This window comes from Solanum tuberosum, unplaced genomic scaffold (genome assembly GCF_000226075.1).
Source record: "Solanum tuberosum cultivar DM 1-3 516 R44 unplaced genomic scaffold, SolTub_3.0 scf00267, whole genome shotgun sequence".
NCBI lineage: Eukaryota > Viridiplantae > Streptophyta > Magnoliopsida > Solanales > Solanaceae > Solanum > Solanum tuberosum.
In genome coordinates, this window is record NW_006239199.1 from 46,088 (window position 1) to 58,662 (window position 12,575).

At 35.1% G+C, this 12,575-nt stretch overlaps 1 protein-coding gene across 3 annotated transcripts; it reads left to right on the plus strand.

Moving 5' to 3' along the window:
• Nucleotides 1-474: 474 nt before the first annotated feature.
• LOC102593062 (protein SUPPRESSOR OF PHYA-105 1-like) lies at nucleotides 475-9,676 on the plus strand. Of its 3 annotated transcripts, XM_006358580.2 has the most exons (11): nucleotides 475-589; nucleotides 682-763; nucleotides 2,008-3,405; nucleotides 4,721-4,878; nucleotides 6,033-6,870; nucleotides 7,143-7,289; nucleotides 7,393-7,710; nucleotides 7,795-7,854; nucleotides 7,952-8,233; nucleotides 8,351-8,597; nucleotides 9,047-9,676. In XM_006358580.2, the coding sequence occupies exons 3-9, from the start codon at nucleotides 2,071-2,073 to the stop codon at nucleotides 8,138-8,140; spliced, it is 3,045 nt and encodes a 1,014-aa protein (XP_006358642.1). In that variant the 5' UTR covers nucleotides 475-589; nucleotides 682-763; nucleotides 2,008-2,070; the 3' UTR covers nucleotides 8,141-8,233; nucleotides 8,351-8,597; nucleotides 9,047-9,676. The 3 variants fall into 3 exon arrangements, with proteins under 3 accessions (XP_006358642.1, XP_015169521.1, XP_015169522.1); XM_015314035.1 differs by having other exon boundaries at nucleotides 475-763; nucleotides 7,952-8,243; XM_015314036.1 differs by lacking the exons at nucleotides 7,795-7,854; nucleotides 7,952-8,233; nucleotides 8,351-8,597; nucleotides 9,047-9,676 and having other exon boundaries at nucleotides 475-763; nucleotides 7,613-7,704.
• Nucleotides 9,677-12,575: the final 2,899 nt, after the last annotated feature.

Sequence of the window (12,575 nt, forward strand, 5' to 3'; positions counted from 1 at the left end):
ATTAATTTGATTTTGATTTAAGCTTTATTATAATTATCAACATCTATGGACTATAATCTTTATTGGACTAATCAGAATTCTAAGTTTCAAACTTGAAATAATATATTAAAAGATAAAAACTATGAAAAAGTATAAGAAATATTTAAAAATTATATCAAAGTAAATATTTTTATGTATAAAATAAAAATTTAAAATTATCAATATAATGTCGGATTGGTTTGGTCTTGGGTTGATTTTTTTTTAGTTAAAATCAAACCAACCCAAATATAGTCGGATTTTTTTTTCCAATACCAAACCAAGTCAAAACAAACTACTAGTAGGGTTTTTTTCCGATTTGACTCAAATTGTGATTTAATTCGATTTTGTACACCCCTAATTCAAGGAATATATGACTCACTTTCGTAACATGTTCGCTTTTTTCTTTTTCCAAATTTTATAAATTAATGGCCAAACAGCCCTTTAACAAAGCACAATTCCGGCGAAAACAATATCTGAAATGCTCCACTTTTCACAGACATTATTTGGCGAAAACAATTTTTTTTTTCCAAGTGGGATGACTGACTGATTCATCAATCATCATATCCATAGAGTAAATTAATGCACAAATAATTGCACAGTAGCAAATTTCTAGTTGTGGTGTTAAAAAAATGAAAAATATTGTTTTTTTTTTTTTTTTTTCAGAATCTTGAATAGTGATGAGTGATGAGTGATGAGCTAGACAGATTCTTGGATTGACTACCCTTTTTCCCCATTTCAATTTCAGGTAAGTCTTTTGATTTCTTTGTGGGTCTGTGATTTAAGATTTGGTAAAAAAAATTGAACTTTTTCAGTTTGTTTAAATCTTGGATTTCTCTGTTTGGTTATAGTGTTTCACCTTATTGTGTTTGTTTTCCCCAAATGTGATAATATCATAAATTGTATAATTGGGTATTGCCTTATTCTTGATTTTCGTTTCATGCTTAAATGAAAATTTATGATTCCTTTTTACCCCTTTATCAATTATGTTTGTTAGGTTGTGGTTCTGAAATAGCCTCCTAGGTAAGGGTAGGTAAGGGTAACTTGCCTACATCCTATGCGATCTCCAGACCCCACAAACTGTCACGACTCAATTTCTCAGGTCATGATGACACCTACTACACTCCACCAGTAGCTAAGCCTAACCCTTAGCCTGGAGCCTTAAGCAACGGACTACCAAGTGGAAGCCAACAACACGAAGTAAGAGCTTAGAACAAAGTAGAAAAATGATAATCAACAAAAACAATACAGGAACCATCCCAAGACCTGACATCAGTTAGTAGTTGAGCATCTAATCCAAAATAGGAGTACAAGGCTTTCACAAATACAAGACAAGTACATGTTGTCTCTGAATACAATATAAAGACTAAGCTTAGCAAAGCAGCCGGAAACTGGTAGCTCTAGACAGCAGGAGCTCACCCTAATCTCCGAAACCCCAAGCTGCTCCGCACGACTCTAAATCAACGGTGATAACTCAACTGCAATCTATAGGGGGCATAAGTGTAGTATGAGTACCTTGAGTATGTTGTGGATTTACTTTTAATACATGAGCATTCATAGAAAGTCAAAGTAATCAAAGCTAGTATAGTTCTTTATTATGATCATATGATATTCTTCTCTCTCTTCTTTGGTGGTGCTAGTATTGATATGTTCAATATTGTATTTGCTTTGCATATTTGTTTTTTATATGCTTTACTTGAGCCGAGGGTCTATCGGAAACAATCTCTCTATCTTCACAATGTAGGGGTAAGGTTGTGTACACCCCACCCTCCCCTAGACACCACTTGTGGGATCACATTGAGTATTTTGTTGTAAATCTTAGTTCTGGCAGACGTGCTTCGACCAACTTGACTAGGTGAAGGAGGAAATATATTGAGAGATATTTTACTCCATTTTCCCTTAGTGCCTCGAAATTCCATGTGTCTTAATAAAAGAACGAAGTTAAAGAATAAGAAATTTGTGCTAACTACAAAGTACTTTGTTTTATTTCAGCCTGTCCCTCAAACATTGCTGAATGCAGCTGGTATTTAATTGAAAGAGTCCATTTGGAATAATATGGACAAGTCAAAGGAGGAAGCAGAGGCAAATGATGTAGGTGCGAATGTGCTATCTAGAACGAGGGAGTGTGATTCTGGTGAACCATCAATGAGAAAGTGTACATCTACCAGTCATGAGTTGCCGGAGGGATCAACTTCTGCCAGTTCAGGGATGCTGGAAACTGATGGTATGAACAGAAATGTAACGTCCATGAAGGGGCCTCAGCTCCACGGTACAAGCTCTTACTCAAGGCTCACAGTTGAAAAGTTGTGTAATTACAAAATTTCTGAGCCAGCTTCTCTTAGATGCTCCAATAATCAAGAAACCAATCAGAAACCACAAATTCAGTGGCAACGTTTCTATCAATTGGGGTCTGGCTCTAGAAGTGTGAAGGGGGATGGAGATCCTTCATCCACGGACAAGGCTGTTCAGCAATTAAGTTCCAAAGAGTTGCCAGGAATAAATTTACTAGCGCTGAAAATGCTGAAACAAGCATCCGACAAAGATATCAAAGAAGGCTCTAATGCAGTGTCTTCCCAATCAACAGAAGACCATAACCTAATTATTCCAAGCAATAGATTCCTTCCGGGAAGTAGTCAATCAAAACTTTTATCCACTTCTAGCTTTTCTCATTTTTTTGCTAACCGATCTCTTAAAGGCAAAGATGTTTTACCAAAAGGACCTGCACTTCATAAAGAAGTTCATACTGCCTCTACTCTGCAGAATAAGAATGAGTTCGAGCAAGCTTTCACAGGAATGGTATCATCTGATGCATTGTTTAAGCAAGGTGCTAATTCTAATCAAGCATCTTTTAGTCGTAGCGATCACCAAAGACCCACTTCAACTTACAATGGAGTTACCTTAAGAGAGTGGTTAAACTCGACAGGATCACAGATAAACAAAGCTGAGAGGATTCACATATTCCGGCAGATAGTGAAGTTAATTGATATTGCCCACTCTGAAGGAAATGCATTCCAGGATATACGGCCTTCCTGTTTTATTTTACTGTCACCTAATGGTGTTAAATATATTGGTCCATCTGTCCAGATAGACTCCATGTATGCCGTGAGCCGGAATACTAATGGGAAAAGGCCATCCCACATGGAAATGCATGCTAATAGTAACTTGGGTTCAAAGCTGCAGAAGGTCAATGTGGACGTGGACTTTATGAGACAGCAGCCTGAAACCAATGCTCGTTCTTCTCGTGATGAAGGCACATCATTTCAGGCTGGGTGTCTACTGGAGTCTGACATTAATCAATTAGAGAAGAAGTGGTACACTTGTCCTGAAGAACTCAATCACGAAAGCCTAGCATCATCTAATATCTACAGTCTCGGGGTTCTTTTCTTTGAGGTGGGTAATCAATTGCTGGGTTCATAATCATTTTACTTCAAACCACTAACAAATTCTCTTTCTTTTTCCTTCTGCTCATTTGTCTCTCCTCTTAGACACAAACTTAGGTTCAGTTTGCACAAATCCAATCCATATTAAGCAAGAGTTCACAATATAATATTAATGTCACATTTAAATAAATGGTGGACAGTGAGGAGGGAATGTAACACTAGATATTTTGAAGATATGGAAAACACAATCCAACAGATCAAGTTTTATTGTATACTTTTGTTCTGTTTTTGGTGTTGGGAGGAGTTTTAAATTATGCAGAATCAGTTCTTAGATGTTGAATTTATGTTGAAGCAGATTTTAAGATGATCTCAAATGTTGGTGTAACTACAATACACACATTCACTGTTGTTTGAAAGAAAGGAACTGATGTTTTGAAAGATAAAAGCCAACTCATTCCAACAGATCAAGTTTAACTTTGAACTTTTATTTTCTTTTTAGTCTAAGAAGAATTTTTGAATGAAGCAGAATCCATACCTAGCCTATTAAAATTTCTATAAGATTGGTAAGTGATTTTTCTTTTGCTTTGTGCTCACCTATATACACTTCGGTACCTACTAAGTGCTGCTTGTGTAATACAATTACCTTCCTCACCAAAAAGAAGAAGATACATACATCCCAAACAAACAAGAAAGAAAACACCAAAAAAAGAAGGGAAGTTTTTTCTGATGAAAACATACTCTGTCTCCCTGTAGCACTTCCCTGATTTTGCTTCTTGAGCTTTAAGAAACTGAATTAAAATCAATATAATTAAGATTTATTGAATCATCTGCTTTTGTGAAACTTTTACTGACCCACTCTACTGGATCTTTGTACTAGAATATTCCAGTCTGGATATGCTTGTCTTTTCTAAGTAGACTTTTGAGATTTAGCCATCAGATGGTCCATTGCTCTCTCAGATTGTTGAATATGGAGAAGGCAGGCGAGAGTACCTCCCAAATCTTTTCCAAGGAGCCTGTTGTTCTTCTCTAGAATTTGATGCACAGTCATTAATGCAATGAATCAGTGGTGCATATGCTCAATTCTTTTTAGCATTGAGTATATATCTTGATTCAGCTGCACCCCTTATCTGTTCTCCTTTGTGGCTTCTTTTGTTAATTTTCAACTTATTTTTCCTCTGGGGAAATATATGTAGCTGTACACAATCTGGCTAAGTTAATGATTTTTTCGTGGGGTGTGGGAACTGACGTTTTGTTTCACAATGCACTTTGCCAAAGGGGTGAGATAAATTATCTTTACTCTTACTAATTCATGTTGTTTCTTTTAGTTGCTCTGCTGTTTTGAATCACCTGCGGCACATTCCACAGCCATGTTGAATTTGCAAAGTCGCATTCTCCCTCCAAATTTCCTTTGTCAAAATCCCAAGGAAGTTGGCTTTTGCTTTTTGCTGCTTCATCCTGTGCCTTCTTCTCGTCCAACAACAAGGTATTGTTATGTTTCTAATTTGTTGTGCAATATTATTTTCTGCTATTTGGACTTTGCTGAAAAAGTCAATGTTGACATACCTGTAAGACAGCCAGCAATACAGTATCCTAAAATAGGGTATGTGGAAAACATTGTGATGCTCTGAGTGAACTCAATGCATTTTCAGTTTTTGGCAATCACAGTCCTCGTAGTTTGATATTGTTATAACTATTATGCTCTTTTTCCGTTTCGGCTTAGAGACTGGTTGTTCTCGAGAGTGACTTCTCGATAATAAATAGAGATGGTGGAGTTCTTTGGGGCTTGAGGCATCTTAGCCACTTCTCTTGTCACCTTGTTATATGCTCCCTATGTTCCAGTTTATGTGACCCTCTGTCCTTCTTAGTCTATTAAAAAAAGAATGACCTCTATCTAAATATGCAAACAATTTAACTTAAATTTCTCATTTTACCCTTAGTGACACGATTTTATATCCACACAAATGTTATGGCATGTTTAAGAACACAAGTTTCTAAAGTCTTATAACCACACAAATGTTATGACATGTTTATGACCCTAAGTTTCAAAAGTCATCCTTTTTTTTCCGTGCCCATTCACATAAATTGAAACAGAGGGAGTAGGAGATATCACGCCCCATTAGGTTAGAGCTGGTACTCTAATAACATCATTTTAGCATGGAATCAGTTTGATGTTATTCGTGTAATGTGTTCATAATCTCAAGTGGTGTACTGTCTAATCCTGCTGTCATCTCTGTGGGAACTTGCATATGCGGGTAAATGCACCTTGCTCCCTGCCAAGCTTTAAGATTTAGTAAAACCATTTTTTAGGTCTCAAGTGGGATAGCTTTTAGACATGGAAGAGTTGCATTTCTGTGATGGTGGAAATAAATAGCAAACTGTCCGCCACTCATTAGGATTGAGGGAAAAGACATTTTCTGAAATTGGTTATTGTTCTTTAATAGTTAGTATGACTTCTAGCTTGCAATTTGTCCTTTTGATCAATAGACATTTCACTTTTGTGTTGTAAATCTTCTAGCTTTGTCGTACTGAGTTTTAACTTCTCTAATTGCTAGAAGCTCAGGCACAGCAAATTTGTAAATATCCTCAAGTTAATTTGTTTGATTTGTAATCACATTCACAATACAACTTATCTTGTAGGGAAATCTTACAGTCTGAATTAATTATTGGAGCTGAAGAAGTATGTAAAATAGATGGTGTCCCATCATTTATTGAGAAGGATGATGACCCTGATTCAGACGTCTTGCTCTATTTCCTAGATTCATTGCAGGAGGAAAAAAAGAATAATACCTCCAAGTTATTACAAAGAATAGAGTGCCTAGAGGCTGATATCAAGGATGTTGAGAAAAGGGAGGTCCTTAGAAATTCAGATTGGGTGGAAACTGACTTCAATAATATGCGGCAAGGATCCTACTTAAAGCATCTCAATTCGACTGACTCTATTTCTAGATCGTTTTCTATTCCAAATATGAGCAATGAAAAGCTGATGAAGAATATTTCTCAGCTTGAAAGTGCATACTTCTGCATGAGGTCCCAAATCCAACTTGCAGAAAATGATACAATAGGTCGAACAGACACGGATTTGTTGACGAGTCGTGACAGATCGTTCCAGGTTTCAACAAAAGAGGCAGAGCCAATTCTAAAATCTGTTGATCGTGTTGGAGCCTTCTTTGAAGGTATTTGCAAATATGCTCGCTACTGCAAGTTTGAGGAATATGGGACATTAAGAAATGGTGATCTTCTCAACTCTACAAATGTGATCTGCTCCCTCTGTTTTGATTATGAAGAGGACTTTATAGCTGCAGCTGGTGTCTCAAAGAAAATCAAAATCTTTGAATTTGCTTCACTTTTGAATGAATCGGCGGATCTTCAATATCCTGTGGCTGAGATGTCAAACAGATCTAAGCTTAGCTGTGTTTCGTGGAATAAATATATGAGGAACTATCTGGCTTCAACTGACTATGATGGCGTAGTCAAGGTGTGTACTTGTTTGGCTTCACTTGGTAAAGAGTTTTGAATCTTCATGAGCTATGGCAATATTTTTAAGTCTTTCCCGTTATCTGACTAGTCTATAAGTACTCAAGGCATTATCTTTTCATAGGAGAATGTAAGTGAATAATCTCCTAGCTAGTAAGTGCTTTAAATATCACAATAAAGGTTATATCAGCTACCTAACACTTGCTTGCAGTTGAAGTTGAGTATTTCATTCATTTTGTTAACTAGATCTTGGTGTATAATTTTTGAATCTAGATGTGGGATGCAAGCACAGGTCAAGAATTTTCACAACATACAGAGCACCAGAAGAGGGCTTGGTCTGTTGATTTTTCTCAAGTGGAACCAACAAAGTTTGCCACTGGAAGTGATGATTGTTCTGTAAAAGTGTGGAATATTAATGAGGTACTTTACCCGATCCTGCTACTTTTTTCATGAAGTTGGTATCTTCATTTAGTTTGGATCTGTGGAAACACAAACAAATAGTTTGATCTATTTCATTCGGCAGAGGAGTTCTGTGGATACGATCTGGAATCCTGCCAACATATGCTGTGTGCAGTTTTCTGCTTACTCCTCTCATCTGTTGGCTTTCGGATCTGCTGATTACAAAATTTACTGCTATGATCTTCGCCATACTAGGATTCCGTGGTGCACATTATCTGGACATGAGAAGGCTGTTAGCTATGTAAAATTCTTAGATTATGGTACCCTGGTTTCTGCATCCACAGATAACACGCTAAAGCTATGGGACCTAAAGAGAACAAGTTTGGAAGGATTGTCCTCAAATGCTTGCAGCTTGACATTCAAGGGACACACCAATGAAAAGGTAAATAGAGGATATTTGCTCTACGAAGAACATCTCAATGCTGTAGGTTCAATTTCATTTACTCTCTTTTTTTGCTCTGTACAGAACTTTGTGGGGTTGTCAGTTTTGGATGGGTACATTGCATGTGGTTCTGAATCTAATGAGGTACTTCATATTCCATCATTTTTCTTATGTTAAACCGTAGGCTCAACTTCCCGAAGAAGTATCAATCTTTTTCTTAATTCTAACATTCTTTTTGCAGGTATATGCATATCATAGATCTCTACCAATGCAAATAACCTCTTACAAATTTGGATCTGTTGATCCTAGCTCTGGCAATGATGGTGAGAGTAATGGGCAATTTGTTTCAAGTGTTTGCTGGAGAAGGAAATCTAATATGGTTGTTGCAGCAAACTCAACTGGATGTATAAAGCTGTTACGTTTGGTATGAATTAAAGCTCATCATCCTTATCTTCTGAATCTGTACCATGCTGGCAGACTTGTTTTGTACACCTAGCTTCAGCTGGAATAGAGAAAAATTAAGGTACTTTGAGGTACATTCAGTAAAATAAGTAGTTAAGATTCGTAGTTTCCTTGACATATTACTAAATTGGTCCAAAGCACACAAGTTTTTTTTAACAGAATGTTTTGAACATTTCAGGATTGATAAATCTAGGTGTCGAACATTGAAGCTGAATTTGTAGTCATGGCTAAATGGAATGGACCTCAGAATAAGAGACAGCACTAATGTAGTCCTCGCCTGTCTCGTGAGTTCTTCAGGATAAATGGATATCGAGATGAAGAAGTTGTGGCCTTCTTCACTGCTTCTTTTGCAAAGAAATGACATCAGTAAAGTTGAGAAACCTGTTAGAGAGTATGCTTTGCATGATTGGATTTGCCAAGCGGAGGTATGGATCACAATTTTTTGCGAGCATGAGCTCTTTCATGTTCACCTAAACAAACATATTCCACACCCTTTTACCAAACATCTGCCACCTTCGAGCACATATTTCAAATATGAAGGGAGCTGTCAAACCCTGTATATGCCATTTGAACAGGTGGAATGTGGAGTCCACTTCCTTTCCAACTTGAAAGTTAGAGACAGAACTCTACGGGTCTTAATCCTTGGTGTTTTCACCTTCCATTTGTGCATAGATGATATCCCTTTGTTAAAATCTCTTTCGGGTTGCTGCAATATGCCAGACTTTGAGTTTACAATACTTTCTTTAAAGTTTAGCTTGAAGACATTTTGAGCAATATAAAGTGACCTTTAATCTAAAGAAATATTAGCTACAATGCTGCATTTAATAGCTCTAGATCCAAAAAGCTAAGGCTTTACTTGCTTTGATATTTGCAGATCGTCTCTTGCTCCAAAGTCTTGGTAGACATAATCCACTTCTTTTCAGTTGGTAATCTATGTGGCCGTTCCACAGGCTAAAGCTGCGTCACATGCCACACACTGATTCAGAATTTGTCTCCGTGACTTATGTTACTTCTTTCTCAGTCACCTTGTGAGTGAACATTTGAAAAAGTATGTGCGACAGGTAAAGGATCAGAACAGAATTTCCCAGGGAGGGACAGCTGCGTAATATCCCAGCCTTGATGTCACTGTACTCAAACTGGTGGTAATGGAGAATCCATTCAACTGTGATCAGAGCTTATCACTAACAACCTCTTTACATAGCGGAAAATCCAGCAGATGAATGAGAAACTTGTCTGTTGATTGGATCGTTGTGTCAAGACACTCTGTCAAGTTTGTCACGTACTTTGGTAGGTCCTGTCCTCATGTTTCGCCACATCTTCTCTTGGCTATCTTCAAAAGCAACTCTCCCTGTTAAAACCTCAAAGCATATCATCCGCGAGCTGTGCAAGACTTCTTAGAAAACTTGATACACTCCGTTCCTCGATCATGTTTTGAGTGGAGAGTTACTTAAAAAACAGTTAGGAAAACAACTTAGTCATGCATGCCATGTTAGCTGCTTGTCTACTCTTCTCTCCTTATTAAATTCGACAAGTTGTCGATATATTGCTTAGGTTTAAATGTTGGGAACCTGAGTGTAGTGCAACTGTTGCTGTTGTCTGATGTCTCAGTAAGTTTCATCATTGACAACATTTAGGGCCTGTTTGGAAGGACACTCTGGTAATTGGATTTGGTGTAATTGGTGTAATTACACTGTCTTGTCCTGTTTGGAAGGACATGTAATTACTTGGTCAACAGGTAATTGGCGTAATTGGCAGGGGGTAATTATACTCTACAATTCACAGGCAGAGGCTGTGAATTGCTGGTAATTACCACCTGATTACTTTTTAATTTCCTTTTTTTTTCTATTTTTTTTTTGTTTTAATTTTTTTTACTTCTATTATGTTAAGTTCTTTTTTATTTTTATTATTCTAAAAATTTGTAAAAGTTTATTTTTATTTTATATTATTATATTTCATTTTCTTCTTGTTCTCAACCTTACTTTACGTGATTTTATGTAATGTAATTTTCTTGTATTATCTATTTTTTTATGCCATGCTTATTTTCTCATTAGCATAATTTTATTAGTATTCTAATTTTTAAATTAAAATAGAATTTATTGTTAAGTAAGGTTATAGACTTACGTTTTCTTTATTAAGAAAAAATAAAAATAAATCATATTTATTGCTATGTTGAAGTTTGTTATAAGAGTATTATGTTAACTTTTTTGTTTTGAATTTATAACTTCTGTTATATTTTCAGTTTCATTTGTTTTAGTAAAGGATTATTTGTGTTGAGCATTGTTCAATAGATTATCAATAATGCTAGTATTTCAAATTCTACTTATATTGTTAAGTCGATTAATTTTTGGTATGGTAGACTAAGTCATGTTAATATTGCTTCAATCAAAGGACATAGAAAAATGGAATTAATTCCTATGATAAAAATTGATGATTTTTCAAAATATTTTCTATGTGTAGAAACAAAGCATGCCAAGAAACCCTTGAAATCTATTATTAGTACAAAAACTGAATTGCTTGAACTGATATATTCAAATTTAACAAGTTTCAAGAACACTGTTAGAAAACATAGAAAAAAGTATTACTTTTTTCGATTACTTTTCTAGATACACTAAGGTATATCTTCTTATGTTTAAAGATGGGGTTGAAAGTATGTTCTTCAAATTCAAAGTAGAAGTGGAAAATAAATTTTAGTAATATTGAATTTACATTGCACGTCATTTTTAATTAGACTTGATAGATTATATTTTTGTCAAACATTTAATAATTTATGACATTTTATTTATATATTATTCTTTTTATCAAACATGCATTTCACAATATTCGTAGAAATTTCATACTTTTAGTTGTTACGATCAATTCAATTGAAATATATTAATTTGAAAAAATATAAATCAATTATTTTTTCATAATATTAGTTACAGAAAATATGTTTATTAATTAATATATTTTCAAAAAAGAATATATATCTTAAATATTTAATTTAATGTCATTTATAAAGTTTCTTATTTGTCTAGTATAAATTTTAAATAATTAATTTTTATTTTTTCTTATTTGTCTAGTATAAATTTTAAATAATTAATTTCTATTTTTAAAATTTATTATAATTTTATAATTGCAATTGTGCATCCAAACAGAACATGTGTAATTACATTGCGGCATTCAAACAAGACATGTGTAATTACAGTGTAAGTTGGCCCTCATGTAATTATTGCTATTTCCAATGTTGTAGCTACTTTTTATTTTTTGTAATTGAAAAATAGTCCATGTCTAGAATTTCAAATTATTATGGAGTTCTGGAATTTGCCACTGCATGAGTGACTATTTCTCGAAGACAGAGCCAAAAAGTGACCAATGAATGTTATTTCTACTTGTTAGCTTGGCAACGTCGAAAGCCAGCTAAACCATTTGAACTAACAAAGGGAAATCCTTTTGGTTGGTTTATTGAACTATAACCTTGATTAAAATAGGTGTCACCTATTCGATAGAAAAAGCGGGTGTATACTTATTGACTAGTGTATAGGTATTTACATTTCATTAGAACTACACAAAAATGTAAAATATTTTCAAGCTTTATATCCATTTGAAATGGTGTTCAAAGTGTACAATCAACTTGAAGGTTGCGTGAAGGGGATAAAAATACTTCATATTTTCACATGGCAACCTTGCAAAGAAGAAATAGAAATATGATAAAAGGTTTTCAGACATCTGATGGGAGGTGGGTGGTAGACCAAACTGATATAATTCAAGAAGTTGAGCAATATTATAACAGTCTATTCTCTACATCTAACCCGACAAACTTGAACTGTATTTTGAATCATGTTAAAGTGACTGTTAGTGATTCTATAAATCAGAGTTTAATTAAGGAAGTTGATGAGGAGGAAATAAAGAATGCGGTGTTTGCGATGCATCCTCTTAAAGCACCAGGTGTTGATGGTATGACTCCTTTATTTTTTCAAACGTATTGGAATATCTTTTCAAAAGAAATCTGTGATGCTGTTAAAAGTTTCTTTAGTACAGGATATTTACTCCCTACATGGAACCATACTTTAATCACTCTAGTCCCCAAAGTTAAAAGCCCCACCTTAGTTTCGCAGTTTAGACCTACAAGTTTATGTTCTACCTTGTACAAGATTCTGGCTGCAAGAATGAAATGTGTTCTAACTAAGGTGATATCCCCTACTCAAGCGGCTTTCATCGGTCATAGACAAATAACTGACAATGTTATTTTAGCTCATGAATTTATGCAAGTGTTAAAAAACAAACGCAGAGGTAGGCAAAAATATATGGCTATGAAATTGGATATGTCGAAAGTCTATGACAGAGTCGAATGGATTTATTTACAAGAAATGCTTTTACGAATGGGTTTTCATAAAAGATTTGTCGAATGGATAATGCAACGCATC